The sequence below is a fragment of the Equus przewalskii genome, chromosome 3, assembly GCF_037783145.1.
Source record: "Equus przewalskii isolate Varuska chromosome 3, EquPr2, whole genome shotgun sequence".
NCBI classification, from domain to species: domain Eukaryota; kingdom Metazoa; phylum Chordata; class Mammalia; order Perissodactyla; family Equidae; genus Equus; species Equus przewalskii.
Genome location: NC_091833.1, coordinates 86,045,112 through 86,069,076, shown reverse-complemented (window position 1 = coordinate 86,069,076; position 23,965 = coordinate 86,045,112). Strand labels below are relative to the sequence as shown.

Sequence of the window (23,965 nt, the reverse complement as noted above, 5' to 3'; positions counted from 1 at the left end):
GAGCTGCTTTTTAAGGGCAGTGTTTCAATAGCTAACTCAAACTTTCAGGAAGGCGCTTCGTAGGAAGGAAGAGCAACAGCAGGCCCATTTAATTTTTTGACTGGTAACGTTGTGAGGCAGGTAAGCGTGATTTGCTTTTTATAGATCAAGTAACTGAGACCCAGGCCTATTTAGGGAGGAGACAGGATTTTTAGATTCCAAATCTCCTGCTTTTTCTCACCATATCATACTAGGTGTCCTGTAGAACAATTGTTAAGTGAATGAATTTCATGTTAACTTTCAAAGATCATAGTCAATAGATAAAAATAGACAGATAAAAGTCCATGGCACATTTAACGCCATCCCCCTCCCCCTGAATCATGGATGTGACCACAAAGAAAGACTTCAAAAGCTCCAAGAAAGGAGAGAGATTTAGTACGGCGTACTCTCTGATTATGATGCAATGGGAATAGAAAGAAAAAGCAAGATGGCAATTTTAAAAACCGTATCCACTTGCAAATTATTAAATACACTCCTTGATAACCCTGGGGTCAAAAAAGAAACCAAAGAGGAAGTTAAAGTTACTGGGAAAGAAATGAAAAAAGAACATTTTGTTGTTAAAACACCTAAGCACAGTGAAAGCTGTACTCAGAGGAAATGTTTTATTCTTTATTAAGGAATTAAAAAAAAATAGGGCCGCTTATTACTCAGCTTAGGAAATAAAGAAGAACAAAATAAAGCTAAAAAACTAGTAAAAGGGAGTTAATTAATAAAGATAAGAGCTGAAATTAAAGGGATAGAAGAATAGATAAGTAAATCCAAAAGCTAGTTCTTTGGAAAGACCAATAAAATAGATAAATCCTTGCAAGCCCACTTAAGGAAAAACAAGATAGCAAAAGAATACAAGATGAAGAAAAAGAAAAGAAAAAGCAAAACAATAGATATAAGGTAAATTGAAATCATTTTGAGATTTGTATAAACAAACCTGTGGTAAGAGGTTTGAAAACCAGCAAAAAAAGGATGATTCCTTAGCAAAATATAAATGATCAAAATTGACTCCAAGGAGCAGTGGAAACCCTGACAATACCAATGACCTTAGAAGAGACTAGAAAGGTAATTAAAGAGTTACCATTGAAAAAGACTCCAGAACCAGATGGTTACAGAAGTAACCTTTAAAGAACAGATAGTAACAATATTATTTAAACGATTCCAACTGAATTAAGAAAAACTTAGTGAAGACAAGTATTGTACTAGCCATAGTGCTAATCCTAAAATAGTGGGGGCATACATGAGTATGAATTCATGCATCATAACTCATGGTATAATGGAGAAGTAAGTCACAGGTTCTAACCATAATACAAAGCTGAGTATGCGTGGTACTACTGTCGTGGTTCAGGCAATGCCGAGGGAGCGTGGCCCAGAGACACATGGGACCTTTTAGAAGGTGATATTTAAGCCATCTTTAGAATATCCTCCTTGGAGACTAGGTGTGAACAGACATTTATTAACTCATCTAAACATTATCTATAACCTATTAACATTTTTGATTTGTGCATCATCTTGAAACTAATGAGGTTTATGTCTTTATATGCTGTGTAAATTTATATACCAGGAGGCAGGGCAGTGAAGTGGCAAATAGCACGGGCTCTGGGGTCAGACTGCCTGGATTTGATTCCTGATTATACCATTTATTAGCTGTGTGCCTTTGAGGAGGCTATGTTACCTTTCTGTACTTCACTTTCTCATCTGGAAAACAGCGATAGTACCTACCTCAAAGCGTTGTTGTGAGGATTAAGTATGTAAATATACGTAAATTGCTTAGAGTAGTGTTTGACACAAAGTAAGCCCTCAAGAAGCTGCTGCTGCTATTTATAATTATCACAATCATCTTTATTACTTTTGAGAGTATGGGCTTTGAGTCAGACTTGGCTTTTTCATGAACACGCTGTATAACCTTGGGAAGTTACTGCATTTATTTATTTTTTTTTTTGTGGTAAAATATAGATAACATAAAATTTGCCATTTTAACCATTTTTTTCTTTTTGGAGGAAGATTAGCCCTGAGCTAACATCCGCTGCCAATCTTCCTCTTTTTGCTGAGGAAGAGTGGCCCGGAGCTAACATCGGTGCCCATCTTCCTCTACTTTATATGTGGGACGCCTGCCACAGCATGGCTTGACAAGCAGTGCCACATCCACATCTGGGATCCTAACTGGCAAACCCCTGGCCACCGAAGTGGAATGTGTGACCTTAACTGCTGTGCCGCCAGGCCGGCCCCATTTTCACCATTTTTAAGTGTACAATTCAATTACATTAAATTAAATCTTCGTGAGACATTACTGTGCAACCATCACCACGATCCATCTCCAGAACTTTGTCATCATCCCAAACTGAAATTCTACTCATTACATAGTAACTTAAGTAAACTTATTTTAAACATCATCTTTCTTCACCTCTGTTAAGGTGGGCACACTTAGAGCTAGGTTGCTAGAATTAAATGTGGTAGAAATAACAAAGCCCAAAACACCTTATAGGGTCTCAGTATTTTTGCCCTTTGGTTCCAGCCCCATGGATACACCTTCAAAACCCCAAGTGGGCAGGAGAAGATCTTTCACAGCCACACTGGTGGCCCTCTACATTCCCATGCTCCCTGCCTTCACCTCCCCCCCAGTGGTTTTTTTTTCCTTGATATCTTGTTTTGTGAACATGAACAGCATATGCAATGTGTTAACTCTTTTTAGATGCCAAGAATGTGCTAGGTGCTATTCGTGAGAGCTCACTTGCCCATTAGATTTATTGTATAAATTAGGCCAAATGCTAACTTGGAAAGAGGAAACCGGTATCCATGGAAAATTTATTATTTTGAATATACTTTTAAAAAAATGTTCCTTGAAGATGAAATGTGGTTTCCACTTGTGCATGATTACAAAGTCGAGAATCTAGAGTTATTTGAAGACAATCTTTTCTCCACACCTTTTTCGAATTACATAGAAAAAATTTGGAATAGTGAAGGCGGCCCTGACTTGGGTTAAGAACCTGATAAACTTGAAAGAATGAAAGGAGTGGTGGTGATATTTTCACCAGATTTCTCATTTTTGCTTCGAATTCCTGCTCCACATACCTCGTCTTCCTTTTCACATACATTTTAATATCAGCAGCATTTTAAGTGAACTTTTCTCCAGCCAAAAATGTTAAATACTAAACTTACTTCAGGCCATGGTCTATGTCGATGAGTGCGAAGGTTGATTTTGGTTTTTTACTTTGTGGTATTTCCTTTCTTGCTGGCTTTTTCACCTTCTCGGTAGAGAGGTTGTGACCTCTAAAATATGATAGGGGTAATGGTATTTAGATCTATCGTGTGGCTCCTGCTTTGCACACTTATTTGCCTTCTAAGAGCCTGTTTCTTTTTCTAATGTCATCCACATGTCTGACCTAAACTATGAAGTACTTTGTTCCTGAGGTCACCCCTAACTAGTAAATCGTCGTTTTAACTTACAGCCCTATAAAGACAAGGGTGAAGTGTACCTTCTTGTGAAGCTTGAAGGATGCAGAGATGAACCAGAGTCTGGCTGTTTGACTCTGGTTAGCCTGGCATGCCTTCGGGGTTGGCACTGCCAGTGTAGGAACCTATTGGAGGTTGTAACCAAAGGTTGACAGTTGCAGGTTATGGGCCACAACCTAAGTGTGACGACTATTTCCCTCCTATTAGTGTACGATGTGAAAGTATAAACCGTGTTTCAGTAGTTGATCTGGCTCAGCCTTTCTTAAACTTTCATGAGATATTAAAAGGTGTATGATGGAAAAAGGATTCTGAAGTCCGGTAAGTTTGGGAAATGCTGAGTTAAAATGAAGAGTTTCCTAGTAAGGAATTTCTCAGAACTGTTAGTCTAGCCATTGTGAACTCTAAGTACAGGGTATGTTATGCAGCTTTTTTCAAATTGTATTTGATCCAGAGCCCCCTAAGACATATACTCTAGAACAAGGATTCTTAAAGTAGGGTGATGAAGAACAAGTTTGATTGTTGTTGGTTTGGTTTGCACTTTTATTATGGTAAAACATAAAAAATATAAAATTTACTATTTTAACCATTTATAGATGTACAATTCAGTGGCGTTAAGTACATTAACAGTGTTGTTGCAATCATCATCCCTATCCATTCTCAGGACTTTTTCATCATCCCGAAATGAAATTCTGTACCCAATACATAGTAACTCCCCCTTCCTCGGAACCCCGTGCCCCTAGAAAACCTCCGTCCTGCTTTCTGTCTCTACTTGCCTATTCTAAGTACCTCATATAAGTGGAATCATACAGTATTTGTCCTTTTATGTCTGGCTTATTTCATTTAGCAGTGTCTTCAAGGTTCATCCACGCTGCAGCACATGTCAGAATTCCCTCCTTTTTAAGGTTGAATAATATTCCATTTGTATGGATAGTCCACATTTTCTGTATCATTCATGTGTTGATGGATAGATGGTTTGGTTTGTTTCCACCTTTCGGCTGTTGGGAGTATGAACATTGGTGTATAAGTATCTCTTTGAGTTCCTGCTCTCAGTTCTTTGGGGTATATACTTAGAAGTAGAATTGCTAGATCATATTGTAATTCTGTGTTTCACTTTTTGAGGAACTGCCAAACTCTTTTCCACAGAAGCTAAACCATTTAACATTCCCACCAGCAATGCGCAAGGGTTCTAGTTTCTCCACATCCTTGCCAAAATTGCTATTTTTCATGTTTTTTCTCTCAAATAGCCATTCTACTTGGTATAAAATGGTGTCTCGTTGTAGTTTTGATTTGCATTTTGTTGTTTTTGTTTTTTTACTTTCTAATTCAATTTGGGCTATGTGATTTTAGTGCAATTAACTACACAGTTCATACAATATGCAGGTTGGACAACATCCAAATGGTGTAGTCCCTGTTCAATGAGATGCGTCCATTGATTACACACTTGGATGTGGTTAGAATACCAAATTGTTATAACAGTCTCTAAATACTCATTTTTAATTCTGTGTTTATCGCATCATGGACCAGTACCAAACCCATAGGAGTGCGTGGACCATAGTTTGACTGTCACTGCTCTAAGAAATGCTAACGGTATATATTAATGTGAAATATATGAGCATTGTTTAGTGACATATGATAGATGGTTTAAGCAGTTTTATTCTAACATAACTAAAAGCTATTTTTCATTCAATTCACAAAATGCAATTAGTGACTTATGCTGGAAAACAGTCTGGCAACATAACATAAGAGCATTTATGTTGAGTTTTAGGGTTAGTCTGAGTAGTTTGGGGAATAGTATGGTAATTTTTTTTGGAGGGATAGAGGCCTTAGAATCTAGACAGTTTTCCCAATAGGCTGGAATGCCCGTTCTCCTGAGAGAGCACTGTGGTATTGACCCTCAAGTAGGCTTGAATGTCGAGTCCCTGAGAGGAGAAGCTGTAGATGGTCGTGAATCTGGAATCCAGAAAGAGAGAGAAATCAAAGTGCTGGTGCTTTGGGGGGTGAGCACTCTATTTCAATAATCCCCTGAGAGAAGAAAAGCTAGGCGCTGACTTCTGTATTGGCGATGAATTGTGCTTGAAAAAGCTCTTCCAAGAGAGTTAGTTAGTTAAGTAATTATGCTTGCTTCATTTTGTGGTTAGTCCTCTTTGGCATCAGTCCTGTTAACTTTGAGAAACTGAGGCAGCATTACAGCTAAATATGTAGACTCTTTCAAAAGAACACCTTTAAAGGAAAATTAAATTGGATCAGTTATATTTAGAATGCTAAAAATGGTAGTAGTAATTCTGTATTCTACTGTATAAGGACTTTGAGAGAAAAAGCCACATCTGGCCCACTTTTGTGAAGGAAGCCAGTGTTGCTAGTTTTGTCTGCCCTGGGCCCCCTTCCTAGGGAATCGCGTTCTCCTTGTTTTGGAAGCTGTTCTGACCCCTACTCTGCCCCCCCTATTGAGTAAAATGATTCATGATGTCTTATACCCCATCCCATTAGTCACTGTGGGAGACAACCTCACCCTAGGCAGGCCAATAAGGGTCCCTTCCTTTTCTTGGGATTTTTTTGAATTGTGAGTGAAGAAGAGCGTTAGTCCTTTCAGGGGGTGAAAAGCTTCATGTATGAAACTTGGGAGCCAGGGGATCCATGTGGAGGAAACCTGCATGCAGCAAAAGCAAATAAGCCAGCATGCAGCGCGAGCAGACAAGAAGTGAAGCAATTCCAGGTTCCAGATACCAAAGACCCTGGTTTCCAGTTGTTTCAAAGGGTCAGCTGCATCCCTACCCCCCTGTGGCTGGGATGTCCTGCGCTCTGTAATCCAATATATGCCTATTTCCTTCTGCGGTTCTCACTTGCAAATCAGAGTCTCAACTCTCACCATGACCCCTTCCTGCCCAAAGCACTTAGCACATTGACTTTCATACAATAAGTATTCGATAAATATTTTTTAATAAATTAAAAAATTGAACAAAAATTAATATAGCATAACCTCTGGCTGTTTGATTTTCATTCTGATGCAGACTCACATTTTTCTCCCATTGCTGAAAAAATGTTAACAAGTTGTTTTCAAATGCCTTAAAATATCCAACTTTCATTCCTTTTTTTAAAAAAAGTTTTTAGGTGTGGAACTTGGGATGGGTGAAGTGAAGGGACTTAACTCTTGGGGGCTAATGCCGTCTATCTATTGATGGAGAAGAAGGTAAAGGCACGGCAGAGGAGGCTGGTAAAGACTTCTGCAAGGATTGGGAGAGGGGCTGACCAGGGATTCCCAGAAGGATTGCCGAGTGGATCCAAGGGGCCCACTGAGGTGGGAGCTTATAAATTTGTAGCAGTTCCAGACCTAATAACAGCATGACTATTTCCAGTAGCATCAGGAGCAGAGTGTTAGAGATTTAGGATAATCAGTAAATAATACTCTGCTCTTCCTTTCCCAGCTGAGACATAAACACAGGAGTTAGATAGAGATCAAAATATCAGCTTTACTTCTCATGAAACAAATAGGAGAGCATGGGTTTAGAGCTGCAGCCAAGTGGCTTTGCTAATCCTCACTCCTGAATTAAACAAATTTATCCACCCATTCCTGGCACAGCTGGACAACCACAGGCCTCCCCCACAGAGAGAGGCCCCTTAACTCATGGTAGAGACAGACAGGATGCATGTGTCCTACAGACAAGCTATCTTCCATGGAGAGGAAATCCAGTTGGCTGAGCTGAGCATGCCCCATTCCTTCTCGCAAACCAACCTAGGGGAGGAAGAGTGAGGAGCCAGGAGCATTCTTCCTCCATGTAGAAACATGAGGAGTGGGCATACCTGATCCCTCCTCAAGTAGAGACAAGAGATAGTTGGGTTAGCCTCCAGGGTCATTTCCAAGGCTAACTGTTCCACCTGTGCTATTTTCCTTTTCCTAGTCCCTGCTCCCCATTAGAAAAACAGAGAGGTGGGGATGTCGAAGATGCAGGCAGTGTAGTAGTTGCATAGTCACATTGGACTACACTGGATCCTAAAGGAAATAAGGCAATGAGGGGAGAGGGAAATGGACTGAGAGAAAAGGACAGAGTCTGAAAATCAAAGAGCAGGTGTTATGGGAGAGAAGGAATGAGAAACCTAGGAGGAGAGAGACTAAGGCCACAGATTCCACAGGGTAGGCGTGGGTGATGAGTATGATCCTGAAATGGAATGTCTAAATAGAAACTATTGGAATTGAAGCAGTCAAAGAAGTGTAAAGCCAGGTTGTTGAACTGGTTACCCACATAGAATTCAAAGTCACCTAGAATGTTGACTGTATTAAGTGATGAGCCTGGTGCCAGAGTCCTCCATGATCGTGACAGAAATAATGAGTAGGATGGAACATCATCATGGTGAAGAACTGATGGCTCAAACCTCAAATGAAATGAGGATTGCTCACGAGGGTGATAACATCAGTGGTCTGGGAGGGGCCGGGGGCTCCAGAACAAGCAGGGCACTGTTTCTCCTCACCTGCAGCTTTCCTCTGACCCATCACACCTTGTCTCATAATCTCTTCTCTGCTGAACTTCCCAAAAGTGTCTCTTATCCATTGTTTTTATTCTACACTGACTTCTTAACTTTCTACAATCTGGTTTTTACTCTGTCATTCCACTGAAATTCTCCCACAAGTCAGTAGTATCCTTCTAATCAGAAAATCCATTCATTGATGACTTAATAATTTTCATCCTAATAGAAATAAGTATCATAATGGAAAACATTTATTATGCCAAACACTGTTCTATTCTAAGCACTTTATATATATTTTTATACTTAACCCCATGTCATAGCCATGTGATATTATGAACATCCTCATTTTTAAGGTCATTCACTCATTCATCCATTCCATGGCATATTTATTGAATGTTTACTTATTACATGCCAGAGATTGTTCTAGGTAATATCTAGGTAACATCTGGGTAAGAAAACAGCAGTGCACAGGCCCTGCCAGGGACCTGCCTGGCATAGTTGAGGACCAGGAAGGAGTTGTGCCTGGCTGCAAGGAGAGGGAGTGATGGAGATGGAGTCAGAGGTAGTGGGCAGCAGATCTTGCGGGGCCTTGTAGGCCATTATAAAGATTTGGGCTTTTAGAACAGAAAACTGAGGCAGACACCACGTAAGCAACTTGCTCAAGGTTAGTCAGCCAGTAAGTGGAAGAGCTGAGATCCTAGATGTGATGTTGCAGCATCTGGCGCTGGACACATGGTGCTCCCTGAACAGTGCTCTCATTTGGCTTCCCTGGAAGTCTTGTCTGGTTCTCCTTCTGCTCTCATTTGCTTCTCCTCGGGCACAAGTAGCTCCCCTCCTCTCACCATCCTTTAAATGTAGGCATTCTGGACGGTACTGTTTTAGACTCGCTTGTTCTGTCTAAACTCTCCTGGGCAATATCATACTCTCCCCTACTTCTGCTTTATGCACATCCTGGTGTCTTCCAAACCTGCGTATTCTGCCCGGGCCTCACTTCTGAGCTCCAGACCCAAAGATAAGCTCCCGATGAGCTGTGGCTCTTTGAATATAGACTGTTCCAAACTTAATATTTCCATTCCTCACAAATCTCCCCTTCCTCCATTCCTTAAGATGATCTCGATGGCTAAGAACCTCAGCATCACCACAAACCCCTCCTTTCCTTCGTCATCTACTCCCAAATCCGCCCAACGGCCAAGCCAATGAGGAGTGCTTGCAGCCTCTCCCTTTTTTCAGCTCTTACTGCTTCTGGGTGAGTTCAGGCTTTCCACATCTCTCCCTGAGCTCTTGTAGTAATCTCCTAAATGACCCCTCTCCTCTACTCGGTGGATCTCTCCCACTGCCACACTACATATTCTCCTAAAATAAAGGTCAGATCCCAGGATTCCTTCTGTCCTCATCAACTGGCCTTGATTCCCCACTGCCTAGAGAACAGTCCAGACGCTAGGCAGGCCTCTCACAACTCCTCAAGCTTACTTTTTTGTAACGTTCTTGCCCTCCTCAGCCTTTCATTCCCTCTGTGCAACCTGCTGTGCTTCTCCTCATTTCCCATCTGTAAACTTCTTTCTTCTTCTTCAAGCAGCCACCCAGCTGCCTCTTTCTGGGTCAAACCTCCCCAGAACTCCCCCAGGCAGAATAGGCTGCTCTTTCCTCTCAATGGAAGGCCTGGTATTCTCATTAAGTGCTCCCGGCAAATATAAATGCATTGCAAGTCTGGCGAGAGCTGATCGTTGCTGGGCATCAGCCAGTTCCCTGAGCTTGGCTGGAACCCGTACAGGCTGGGACAGCAGCCGTGAACACAGGGCAGGTACAGGAAATCCCCAAATTCTAGTAATTGTGGGGTAAGTTCCTGGAGATATTTTGGCAATGTATTCCTTAAATTCAAAATTTCATAAATGCATTTCTGTTAAAGGGAGTTTGATTCAAATATAGAAAAGCTAACAAAAACCATATTTAAAAAAAAAAGCCTTATAGGTAGGACAGAAAAGTAGCATTAGTGTTAGCTATTGATTTTCCAAGCAGACCTGGGTCTTCTCTCATATCCTTGCAAATCTTTCTGAGATACCATGATTCCTTATTAAGATTTTAAGGCAAATATTTATGATAGAAAATGTATTAAATTAATAAATTCACCAGAGGTAATTCTAGTTTACATCTTGATATTTCCACCTAGTCTTTTAATTTGTAGAAACTGAAAGTTGTGTGCATGCTTTCTATATATTATATTGTAAATACCTGGCAGTGTGTGGTTCACTTGAAACCCATTACTTTCAAGTGAAGATGAGCATTACTTTCCTCTTCTGTGAACTCCAAATCCACCATCATGTTTCCCTTTGCCTCCTGCCTGGCAAGGAAATACAGCCAAGGAAATGGTCAGAGGGAGCGGGCTTCTCAGTACCTGTCTGGTTTCCCTAGAGAACCAGTAAACGCTGGATGCCCTCCTCAGAGAAAGTTGCACGCTGCTCCGCAGTGGATCAAGGGAAGAGAAAAACCCCTTTCCAGTTGGGCATGACAGCTAGAGAAAGGAAGAGGTAGCCGGCAGGCCCTTGCTTGCCTTCTGAAGACTAGAAGGAGAGAATGGCCTGCGTGAGGCTGTGGTGTGACTCAGGGGGCTACACTGGAATGAGCTGCTGGCCCACCCTTCTCCCCTCTCACTCCTGCCCCTCCCTCCCATGGTACTGCCTTGGGCTAAGGAAGCCTACTCTATGGCCTCTGAAATCCTGGATCAGACTACAGCCAAGAGGGACTTTTGCCTGACATTTGTGAATGTTTCCCACTGAAATGTTTTTAGCTCAGTGGTTAGGTTCGATATATAATCAGTAGTCTCCTTCAGGTACATTTTGGATTAAGTAGGCTTTTCTGACCTGAACTGGGAACCATCACACAAGGATTATTTCTGTGGGATAATTACAAATGATGACTTATGAGCAGCTATCTCATAAAGGAACTTTTGGTACATAGCTTGTGCCTAAGTTTGAGGCTGCCTGTATAAAAGTGCCAAGTTGCCAGTTAATAACAGTAACTAAACAACAAGAGCAGGAACCACTTTGGTTTTTTTTACCGTCTCCCATGTAACTGGCAAGGGCTCTAAATATACACTGTGTCTGTTTTTCACGGATGGGTAAACTGTTCTGTATCTCACCTTTTCTGGTCCCTTGACCTGAGTTCACAAGAATAACATAATAATAACTTCTATATAATGAGTGCTCAAAAGGTGCCAGACACTGGGCTGAATGTGCTTAACATATATTTTCTGTAATTCTGACATCCCTGTAAGGTTGATGGCATCCCCCAGCTTACAAATTAGAAATTCAACGATCAGAAGCGTTAGGAGCTATGCCCAAGGCCACATAGCGAATAAGTGATGAGGCTAGGATTCTGACTGGAGTCCTTCTGCCTCAAAAGCTATTATGCTATGTTCCTTGATACATTTGTTCTTCTCTCATTTCCATTGTCTTATTTGAAGTCAGAGCTCTGTTTATGTATATCTTGAACAAATCTAGCTAATTTGATGGATAATGAAAATTAATCCCGCAGATAAGATACTTTTGTTATAAGTCATTATTTCATCTACTAGAATGTCAGCTCCATGAGGATAAGCAATTTTGTTGTTTTTGTCATTGCTGTAAGTACCTACAATGTAGTACTTGTTTTAAATATTCAATGAGTGCCTACTATGTGCCGGGACACTGCTACATTGTGGAGGTGGAGATCGTCCTGGACCATCCTTTCATCTTGCCTTTGAAGTGAGAAGGGAAGGGAGCAAAGTATAAGGCCTTCTTCAGAGAAGAGGCCTGGGCAAGGGCGGAAAGCTCGGGCCCCAATCGGGGCCCCTGCGGAATGTTTTCATACTCAGGGCAGGCCCACAAATTAATGAAATGGGAAACCATGGAGCCAAGAACAAGGAGGAGTTAATGCATGGTAGTTACAAAAAAAAAAAGCAGTGTAAATGTATATATTAATATTAGTCTAGCACAAAATGGACTCTTTGAGGAACTTTATGTTATGCATCTGTGTTGAATGGAGACTCACGTTACAGTACTTTCCAGTTTGGCAGAAATGGTAACTTTCCATCAGTAGCACTTGAGCATTCACTTCAGTGGCTTTGCAATAGTTGTCTCTAAGGTGATGGTTATTTTTTCCCTGAATTCTATGAAATTGGTTTTGCCAGTGAAGTGACAACCCTATGTAGTTGAATACAGTTTTACAAATTTAGAAACCTTTTCTCCAAACTTTTTTGGGAAAAATTTTAAATGTACAGAAAAGTGCAAAGAATGGCGTAGTGAATACCTGAATGCCATTCACTTAGAACAGGACTGGCGGACTACAGCCTGTGGGCCAAAGCCAAACCAATGCCTGCTTTGTAAAGAAAGTGTGTAGGAAGACAGACACTCCCATTCATTGTGTACTGTTTGGCTACAATGACAGAGTTGAGTCATTTTGACAGAGACCACCTTAGGCCCACAAGGCTATATTTACTATCTGTCTCTTTATAGAACAAGTTTGCCAACTGGGTTCACTAGTTGTTAATATTTTCCCATATTTGTTTTGTCTCTCTCTCCACAACCGGCAGACATTCTCTCTCTCTCGCACATGCATGCACATATACACACACAATTTTTTTTCCTGAACAATGTGAAAATATGTTACAGACATTATGATAACTTGTCCCTAAATAATTCATACGTTCACTTAAAAATAAAAGCATTCTCTCATATAATCGCAATATCATCGTCATCCTATCTAAGAAAATTAACACTCATTCAGTGTTATCATCCAACATCTAGGATCCAATCAAAGGTCATACATTGCATTTGGTCATCATGTCTCTTTAATGTCCAATTTTTGTTTTTTCCTGACATTGACTTTTTTGAAGAGCCCTTTAAAAACTTTTGAACTCTTTCTAAGTCTTAATGGGTTTGTAATACTACGTTAGTTAGAACTAAATATAATGGTCACTGTTGTAAATCAGTGTCTCCCACATCTTCTCCTCGGGACTGAGATGCTGCTTGCCTTCTGAAGTTAAAACACTAAGATGAGAGTTTTGCTTGGAATTATAAATATGCAGAAATCTCAGCAAGAAGAGTCAGGCAGATGGGAACTTGCAGGATGCATTTTATGTAATTAAAGGCACAGGCCTTCCCTCACTCTACCTACTGTTAGCTCTTGGCTGGGGGCTTCTTCCTTCTGGCTTTTCTCCTGACTGGGGTCTGGCTCCCCTCCAGCATCATTAGGTTGCAACAAGGAGCTGGAAGGAGACCTGCAGTTATTTAAATCTCCCAGCCCAAGTGGTTCAGCCTGGTGGCAACACAACGCTTTTGTGTTTGCAGTCTGTGTGCTGATTATAGTGTCGTGCTCAAGGGCACATCTGCGAATGCAAACGAGAAGAGCACCTCCTGGCCTTTCTTGAGAATCTGGGTCACGCGCCTCTTATGGGACTACATGGTGGTCACAGGACCGGTTCTTTTACTGTGGTCCCAAGTGATTCCTGGAGAGTGCCAGGACCCATCCTTTGCTTTCCTCTGGGCAGGAAGCCCTCAGAGCTCACAGGCCGACTGGAAAGATGGTCGCATGCCCTAGAAAAGGCTCACCTGGACATCTGTACTAGTTGCTGTCTTTGGTTTGGGGTTGCCTTATTAACGAGTTTAAAGGCTTGTTTACTATTCCCCAAATATGGAATTGCAGGTGAGGGATGCACACTTTTTTGAATGTGTTGCCTTCAAGACTGATCAAGGGCTAGAGCCAGTGGTGCCTTTGAGAGTCTCAGAGACGAGTAATCACAGAGGGTATGTGTGTATGTCTATTTGTGTGCTGGTGGGAGGAAGGAAGGAAAGAAGGAAAAAATCACAAAGAAAGTGAAAAGGCAAGAAAAAAAAGAATTAAAAGTGAGATTTCAGGAAGGCAGAATAGGAATAAGACAGCTAGAAACTTGGAGAGGTGGGAAAGGAATTGGCTCCTTTCAGACCTAGATCTTTCACACCTGGAGAAACCTCTTTTCCTCCTGCTGTGTGGAGTTAATTGGGAAGCAGACTTGTAGCTGGGTGACTGAGTTTGGAACCTAACCTCTCTGTGCCTCAACTGCTCATCTGAAAGTGGAGGCAATAACAGTACTTGCTGCCTATGGCTGTTTTGAGAATAAAAGAGATCGCTTATGTACATGCTTAGAACAGACCAGGCACGTGGTGAATGCTCCATGAATGTAAGCTACGAATGTTTAGTGTATATTTCAAAACATCCCACATAATTCACCAAAATAGTCTTCTGATATCTAAAGCCTTCAATGATCTTTAACCTACTTTCTTGATTTAAGAATAGTAAAGTTAAAAAAAACAAAACTTTTTTAAAAAGAATTCAGTAGTAGCTTTAAGTTGATTCTCATATTGGCAATATATTTTCCCAGCAAAACCTTACTGTAGCAATTTTTATTTCAATATGCACTCATAAATATGCTAATAGTAATAAATTAGGTACTGACTTTTGTTCTTTCCTTTCTTCTCTACTTTTTTCTAACCAATTATTTGTATGTAAACAAACCAAACAAACACCCATATGTGCTCCTCACATTAGGATTGCTTCTTCCACTGACAGGAAGGAAAGCGAAGTTCCAAGGAGAAGGGGCCCTTGGTGTTGCTGTCTCTGGGAAGTGGTGTGGCCTGATTTTGAGGCCTGGGTACTAAGACAAGTTTTGTGAGGCTAGAATAGATCTGGAAGCTAGTAGGACCACCATGATTGGCATAGCTAAGTTCAGTGTTAAATAGATATGTTTGAGTGATAAAATTAAGTGAAAAAAGGGGCTGGCCCCGTGGCCGAGTGGTTAAGTTCGCGCACTCCGCTGCAGGCGGCCCAGTGTTTCGTTAGTTCGAATCCTGGGCGCGGACATGGCACTGCTCATCAGACCACGCTGAGGCAGCGTCCCACATGCCACAACTAGAAGAACCCACAAAGAAGAATACACAACTGTGTACCGGGGGGCTTTGGGGAGAAAAAGGAAAAAATAAAATCTTTAAAAAAAAAATTAAGTGAAAAAAGGATTGGAAATGAATCTAAAACATCTATTTCAAACAACTGAAATGTTGGGACAAAAATAACTTTTTAAAAGGAAAGATATTATATTTAAATTTAGTAACAGGAGATCAACATGCAAGCAGAAAATCTGGGTCCTGTCAAAAGAACTCAATATATTTTCACCCCTTTTTTCTTCCCTTGCTTTCCTTTTCTTTTTCCCCTTGGACAAAGTTATTGATGAAAAATGTGTTGCCGAGAAAGCAGAAAACTGTAAAACTCTGCAGGTTGGAGGGAAAATATAAAAACTCCAAGGAGAAATTTGATAATTTAAAAACATGCAAAGTAGTTGCAGGAGAGATTGACGAGGGTGACTTCAGACTATGACCAGCTCATTGTCAGTCAACAAGAGGTCTTGTTGATGACGCAGGTCTTGTGAATGATGGCACATCTTACCCACTGAAAAAATCAGGGATACAGGAAAGACACAGGAAAGAAAACTTTCTAGGTTGGGCCACCCACTAGTGAGGGGGAAAAGTGAGGTCGTAATATCTCCTCCTTGGTTTCCCTGTCTCCTTTCTTGTTCTTCTTACGTCCTTCCTGCACACTGTCCACCTCTGCCCAACAATCTACTTCTACCCCCAGCAATCTACTCTCCTTCAGAGTGGGCGTCATTTCTCAGATGACAGCCCCTCTGTGACTTTCATGGCCTGCCTTCCATGGCCTTCAAGGCCCTCTGTGATCAGCCCCTGACTCCATAGCATCGTCTTCTTTTGGTGCTGACCTTAGATTTGATGCTTGAGTTCCTCACATATGCCATGTTGTTTTGCACCTCCATCCTTTGCTGACTGTGTTACCTTGAGCAAGATGCTTAATTGTTCTGGGGACCGGCCCCGCCGCCCAGTGGTTAAGTTCGTGCGCGCTCCGCTTCAGAGGCTCAGGGTTTCGCCAGTTCAGATCCCAGGCTCAGACATGGTACCGCTCGTCAGGCCATGCTGAGGCCACGTCTCACATAGCACAACCAGAGGCACTCACAACTAGACTATACAACCATGTACTTGGGGGCTTTGGGGAGAAGACAAAAAGAAGAAGATTGGTAACAGTTGTTAGCTCAGGTGCCAATCTTTAAAAAAAAAGATGCTTAATTGTTCTGTGCCTCAGATGCTCATCTCTGACATGAGGATAATAGTAGTACCTACCTCGTAAGATTGTGCAGGGATTACATGAGTTAATATATGTAAAGCTCTCGGAAGAATTCTTGACATATAATAAGGACTGCATCAAAATTTATTGCTATTGCTCTTGTTGTTTTGAGCTTGGGTATATTAATTTTTTATTGCCGCATAAAAAATTACTATAAATTTAGTGTCATAAGTCAACACCCAGTTAATAACCCTAGTTTCTATAGATCAGAGTCCAGACATGGCATGACTGAGTTCTCTGTAGGGTCTCACAGGGCTGAAGTCAAGGTGTTGGCGGGGGTTGCGGCTCTGTTTGAGCTTCCTCCAAGCCTCTTCCAAGTCACATGGTTGTTGACTGACTGCATCTCCTTGTAGCTATAGAATTCATGGCCATCAGGAACTCTGACTTCACCTTCTTTTAAAAACTCTCCTGATGAGGTCAGGCCCACTCTTTCTTTTGATTCCCTCAAAGCCAACTGGTTAGTGACAAAATCACAGAGTGATATCCTATCACATTCACAGGTTTCACTCTCACTCAAGGGGAGCAGATTATACAGGGTGTCTACACTGGAGGTGGGGTGGGATTCTTGGGAGTCATCTTAGAATCCTGCCTACATACTGGGTGACTGGGGAATATTCTGCTTTCTATTTGCTTGGTTGAATTGTACTTGAGTGAATATAAGATTTAGTTGCCACCACCACCATCATTTCAGACTTTTGTAACATCTTTCTTATGGCATTTGGATGGATTCACATTGATCAGCCTTTGTCTTCCCTTTCCTGTAGTTTTCACTAACTGATGGGGCCAGTTAGCATGTTGGAAGTCTTTTAGGAAGAAGAAAATTAGAGACTTGTAACTGATAAACCCACTGACTAATATCCTGGAGTTCCAAAAGGGTGACCCACAATTTGCAATCTCTGTCAGAGCCATTTGTTTGTTCTTAACAGCTCCCAGCAGATGAAGACCATAACCTTCCTTAATTGTCAGTTGTGCCTGCTACTCTGCCAGCTCGAAGTAAATTTGTACCTGCTAGGGAAATCTTCCACTCTGAGGAGAGTCTTTTGCATTATTTTCAAAGAGTTTCCTTGCTCCTTTTTTTTCCTGTTCCAATTAAATCTAGAATTTTCTTCCCATTTAATTCAACTTAGAGGCTATTATACAAAGAGATATTATCAGTCAAAACCCACTGATAAAGAATGTATTTTAGGAGATCAGTTAAAAAGAAAAACTTGTTGAAGATGACACTTGGGTAGTAAAACCTCTTTTTTAAATAGTGATTTTGAACTAGATTCTAGGTAATAAGACATGGACAAAACTTTGAAGCAATGGAGAATACCTGGTTTATGAGTACTATTTCCCTAAAATTGCTAAGTTCTGCTTTAAGTGGCATTTAACCTGCAGTTGTATACAAATGTGTGAAGGTAAAGAGGAGAAAATGGGTTTGGCATAGCTGTGGGTTTAGAAGTTTGAAGTGTCTGTTTACTCCAGCATTTCCTAACAAAGTATGATTTTATTATGCAAGAAGCCACGATTTAGTCTTGACTATCACTGCCTTGATGACTGACATCCCTCCACTAATTTGAACTATTAAAGAAGAGGGGCTGGTTCATAAAGATAATATAAAATAATATAGACCTGGATTTCTTTTCTTCCCTTCAGGACAATATCATCTTATTCTTGAGAGGCTGTAAAGAGCTCGGTCTTAAAGAATCTCAACTTTTTGACCCGAGTGACCTACAGGATACGTCCAACAGAGTAACAATCAAGTAAGTAATGCACAATTTATGTTTAAGGGAAGCCCATTTATGGTTTGATTTGCAGTTTTGTGATGATGTTGTAAGGTTTAAGAGGCAGAGAATTGGGCATGCCTAATAAAACAAAAATGTGAAGGTAAAAAATCTAACTTTCAAAACAGGATACATTGGCCTTCCCGCTATGTATAGCTTTCATTCTGCTCAAATATAATTTTTTGAAATGTAAAAATCATGCATATAGAGTTAGAATTTTCAAGAGAAGAAGGAAAATGTTAAGTGAAACTTAAGGGAGGAAGAAGCAAGAGAGATGTATTCAGAGAATCTATTTGTCTTCGACAAAAAGCTTTTATTAGCTCCAGTTGGGCATTTGAATAGGCTTTTGGAAGACTACAAACTTGGTAAACAGATCTGTACTCTGTTTATTATGCAAAGAAGGTAATAGATTATGGAGAAATCTCTTCTTCATTTACATTTGTAACTGTTTTCTCATATATGTCAGTGATCAAGTTCTTCGAAGATGGATCATTGGCCATTAGGCTATTGTTGACTGTATCTACTCACTGAGCCATGTTTGAGGCTAAAGAATTCTTGGGAAAGAATGTAATAGTAAGAGGAAAGGCAGTGTGCTTCTCTGTAAAGAAATAGCTCGTGACCAGGGTAATGAGAAGAAAAGTCCTTATGAGATGGTAGAGGAAACTTTCCTGCAGTTTAGAAGTTCTTTGGATTCTACCAATTGCATATAAAAGTTTTTCCAATTTAGTCAAACAGTATTTGGCATGAATATGCCTTAACAGTAAGATTAATTACATAGATAGGGTCTGTAGATTGGCTATACGTCTTTTTTTGATTACTTTTGGGTCATTTTATCATGGAAGAACAAAAAGAAAAGGGAGAGAAGCCAAAATTCAGATCTGTTAATTTGATACCATTTGACAATATTGACTTAAAAAATGATGGAGAAATATAATTTGGAAAAAACAGGGACTACTGAATGAAATCAAATTAGTTTATATTGGATTTTATGGCTCATGACTGGAAATAAGGGAGAGTTGGCCATGATCATATACAATCACTTCTCTGTTGTCAGTGTGCCATTCTTTAATATTTCTCATGAAAAAAATTTTAGTTAAGAGCAAAAAATAATGGATTAAAAATTATGATATTTGAATATGGAAGCCAGCCGAAACCTCGTTTTAGCCATCACATGCTCCGTTTATGACTGTACCTAAATCAATCCTCTGTAAATCATTGTTCATTTTAGGAAATTGTTGCAAGTTCTGCCTCATCTCACATTCGTAGTTCCTTCTTGGTGACAAGTGACCAGAAACAATAGTAACTGTGTGACATCATGTTAATTAGTCACACATACATTGCTTGGAGGGTGAAGGAAAGTTCACTTTGGTAGTGTTGGCAGCTGCATTCATTGTTTTTTAGAGTTACTTTAAATCAATATGTTACTAAACTAGGAGAATGCTGAGACTGATTAGTTTTAGAAATTCAGATTCATATCACCTTTATTGCTTATCTACAAAAAACGAGGCTTCAGGAAGTCAGGGGTCCAGCCCTAGATCTGCGACTCCTTAGATCTGTAACCCTAGGCAAGTTCCTTTGCTTCGTTAGGCTCTATATCTTCATCTATAAAATGGAATGTTCTCACAGGTCACTCTTGCGCAGCGCAGATCTGAGAAGATGGCTCCACCAACTTCTAAAGAAAGAGACTTTAATTCAAAGGCACAGAAAGCAACCTAAAAGGGAAAAAGTCACTTAGATGGCACACAGACATAGCCACTTTTCAATTACTGGACCATCTTCCCTACTCCTGTTCTTTTCTCTGTCCTTTTTCTTTACCTTTCTCTCCACTTCCTTTTGCATCTCTTTCTCTTTCCTATGCTTCCCTTCTCTTCTTCATCTTGTCTTTCCATCTGTCTCCGTTTTTTCATTTCTTCTTCTCATTTTCTTCCCCTTTTTTTGTTTTTCCTTGAATTGAGCATTATAATTTTATTTAGGCAATACTTTTCCATCACCTTCCCCATGACTCTATCATTTTTCCTTTATTTACTCAACAAATATTTACTGAGCAGCTATTATATATCAGAGACTTTCCGGTTACTAGAGAACCAGAATGAACAAGACAGCCAACATCCCCTGTTCACATGGAACTTACACCCAGTGTCAAGAAATGAGAAATAAATGAGTAAATAAAAAAGATAATTGCAGAGAATGATAATTGCTGAGAAGAAAATAAATGATGTGAAAGAAAGTGACCGTCACAATATATGTATATATCAAATCATGATGTGTCCCTTAAATTTATACAATGTTATGTGTCAATTATATCTCAATAAAACTGGAAAAAAAGAAAGAAAGATAGTGACAGTCCAGAGGTGGTCAAGAGTAGCCTCTCTGACGACGTGGCATTTCAGCTGAGGGCTGAGACATGAAAGGGAAGCAAGAACCAGCCATGCGAAGATCTGTAGGGCAGTGAAGGCAGAGGAAGAGCAAGTAGAAAGGCTGGGGAAGAGCAAAAAACCTGACTTTTAAAAAGAATAATAAAAGTAGCCGGTGTGGTAGAAGGATAATGACCAAGGCTGTGTGTGGTGGGAGGGGTGGTCCAGAGGCTGCAGGATGTTGAACTTGGAACAATTATGGAGGAAAATTTTTATTTTAAAATTATGCCATAAATTAATTTATGGTACTTAGAAAATCATTTCTAGTTTTAGTGAGGAGTAGGGCATAGAATGAGCTCTTTGCTTCCCAACTTTTCAGTCAATGATGCTAGTTTAATCCGGCAGTGTATAGGGGACATTTGTAACATATGTAGATTTTATAGCTGTGGTAGCTTAAAGTGGAACTGCTGTATTTCTCTGCTTTCCCCTCTGAGAGTTGAGCAGAACATTAGCAGAGATGGAGAACACCCCATTGACATCAATTAATGGCGTAAGCAATAAGGTGTAGGGGTAGATCCCACAGAGGAAATTTTGATGCTTTTCTGAAATTGTCTTTTAAAAAATATTCTTTAGGTTAGCTTTCATTGTAGGTAATTTTTCTTACTTTTTTTTGAGAAGTAACTTGAGTAGACTAAAAAGAAAAAAAAAGGAAAAACCTGCAAATGATTACTGTGTGTGTAATTTAATGAACTCTACCTGGTAATAGATGCCAGACAACCTTGATGGCAAATGAAACCTAATTCAGAAGGGCCTGCAACAAGGATCATTCCAGGTAATCGAAGCAAGTGGAGGAAATCCAGGAAAGGCTTTGGATTGCTCCCGAGTATATCTCTGAAAAATTTGGGAGCATTTTCGTATAATTGGTGGTTATGTGGAAGTCACTCAACGAAGGTTTTGTGAGCACCTACTGTGTGCCAGGCATGATTTTTTTAGAACTGGGTCACGGTTTTAGTCAATGAACTTATATTGTCAATGCAGAAAAAGGTCCTGTCCCTGTTTTTCATAAAAATTTCAAATCTTTTATAGATTTTTTTAAATTAAAATAATTCTAGGAAATATCTAAGCAGATAATGAGATTATTTTTTCTGTTAAAAAGGGCAAAGCATGGAAACTTTCTGTTAATCAAATCCAAATTGGGGGCCGGCCTGGTGGCGCAGTGGTTAAGTGCGCACGGTCCGCTTCTCGGAGACCCGGGGTTCACCGGTTCGGATCCCGGGTGTGGACATGGCACTGCTTGGCAAGGCATGCTGTGGCAGGCGTACCACGTATAAAGTAGAGGAAGATGGGCACGGATGTTAGCTCAGGGCTAGTCTTCCTCGGCAGAAAGAGGAGGATTGGCAGTAGTTAACTCAAGGCTAATCTTCCTCAAAAAAATAAAATAAATAAATCCAAATTGGACCAAGGCTTCTTTCAGTCCAAGTCCCTGTCGATGGGTTTATCTCCTTAGTGTATATTGCATTTTCTATTCCTTCAAATCTCAATGGACTTAAAATTGTGCACGTATTCATTAATATGTGCTCTGGGTCAGAATGTGCGGCAATGAAGTAATTGGGGTCTAAATACTTGAAGAAATTCTTGAGCGGTTCATATAATAGAGTTACATTCTCCTTCCTCCTCCCCCGCCCCAAAAAAAGTGACTGTGGAAAAAAGAAATGCAGTGTTTGTTTTTCCTAGTATTTGTTTGTTGATGTGTTAAAGAAACTGAAATAATTGGAGAAATTTTTATATTTCACTGTATGAATATTTAGAAAGTACCACCAGCTAGCTTTTTTTATCACTTGAAACTAAATATTTATGTGTTTTTAAGAATGCATGTGTGTATATTCCAACATAACATGCATATTTTTCTGCTTATGGCTAATTCCCAACACTAATTTATGTCCACAGCAGAAAAGAACAAATATTTGGATAGTATTGCCTCTTGTACATATATTTTCAGGTCTATTTAATTAAGTAAGGTTTCAGACCTTTGTAAAAGTACTTGTATGAAGAAGATTTTGGAAGTGCAGTCAGATTTAAATTTTTTTTTTTGAGGAAGATTAGCCCTGAGCCAACTACTGCCAATCCTCCTCTTTTTGCTGAGGAAGACTGGCCCTGAGCTAACATCTGTGAGCATCTTCCTCTACTTTACGTGTGGGATGCCTGCCACAGCATGGCTTTTGCCAAGAGGTGCCATGTCTGCACCCGGGATCCAAACCTGCAAACCCCGGGCCACCGAGAAGCAGAATGTGCTAACTTACCCGCTGTGCCTCCAGGCCAGCCCCCCATATTTAAATTTGACAGTGATCTATAATCCAGGCAGATTTTTACTTTAACAGTTAAGCTTTGAGAATACAAATATAAACAGTCCCAGTTTTAAATGGAATTCTTCATATTCCAGATGTTATAAAGCATTCATCTTTTCGTAGTTAAAACTATGAAACACTATGGAACTTTAATCCGACTTTGTCCTTCCATATTTTGTTTTCTGAATAATTTTTTTCAGTACCTTGAAATCACTAATCATAGACCTTCAATAAGTAATATATTCTCCTGGTGTTGTTATATTCGTTAGCTTCAAGTACATCTCAGAGGCGTTTAAGGGAAGACCACAGTGAGGAAACTGCTATTCTGATCATATTTTCTTTTCCTTTTCCTTAATTAGGAGCCTTGATTATAGTAGGAAGCTGAAAAATGTAAGTGTTTTAACTTCACTTTCTAAACTTTTTTACTTCTAACCTTGAGGGTTCCAGTGTAAAATTTAGCTCCTAGGTGTGCCTGTCATATGCCTTGCTGGAAAGAGTCCTTCTTAGAAAACAAGTATATGTGTCACTGATAGAATAATAATAACGGTGATAGAAATAAAAATGGTGGATGTGGGGGAGGGTCTCTTTAATGAGATAAGTGCTCAATCCAGAAATAAACAAATGAAAGCTTGCCCTCTGTTTGTAATTTGGTTTCTTAAACACAAAATGATCTGTCTGGGCACTAACATTAGCCCCTTTCTGTTGGTTGGCACAGACAGGATTATTAAATTAAACAGTTGGGCAGATTGTTCCAGGAAAAGATCAGCATAATATGACTAGTGTTGACTGTCATAGATCAGTGCTTTCATATTTTTTTTTTCCTATTAATAGTCTTTGAGTTTTTATTAGTACTTCCCCAAATCAACTTTTTGTAGTTAGATCTTATTTTCAAAAGGCAAGTGTTAGTGCTCTTTTATTTTAGGTTTAAATTGAGGAGTGTAAGCCATGACCTTCTGCATATAAAATTTAAAAATTGGCTGTGACTCCCCCCTTCTCTTTTAATTTCCGGGGTGCTATTATATTTGACTGACATTCTCATTCTGTCTTCTTTTTCTTCCTTTATAAAACTAGGGATATGTGCCATTTTTCATCATACCATTTTAAACAAATCGGAAAACCGGTAATCCAAAACACAACACGTTTCTATCTTCCAGTCTCCTGGCATACCTTTCAAGATAGCCTCATACTCTTAGCACACATTAGTTATTTTATGGTCCTAGTTAATGTCCTGACATTTAGAATTGTCTGTTCTCTGGAAATTTATTTGTAAGAAATCAGTTTTAAAAGACTTTCTGGAAGTTTTGAAGGATTCCCAAAGTAAAATTTTCCTGCAGAGGTAAAAAACCAAGTCACATCATAG

At 39.9% G+C, this 23,965-nt stretch overlaps 1 protein-coding gene across 22 annotated transcripts in view; it reads left to right on the top strand.

The window, feature by feature from the left end:
* Window positions 1–23,965, top strand: part of LIMCH1 (LIM and calponin homology domains 1) — a 315,692-nt gene that overhangs the window by 194,978 nt on the left and 96,749 nt on the right. For all 22 annotated transcript variants that reach the window (XM_070612961.1, XM_070612956.1, XM_070612957.1 and 19 more), the window contains 2 exons: window positions 17,779–17,885; window positions 22,965–22,995. In XM_070612961.1, the coding sequence (XP_070469062.1) occupies window positions 17,779–17,885; window positions 22,965–22,995 (138 nt within the window). The remainder of the gene's footprint in view (window positions 1–17,778; window positions 17,886–22,964; window positions 22,996–23,965) is intronic.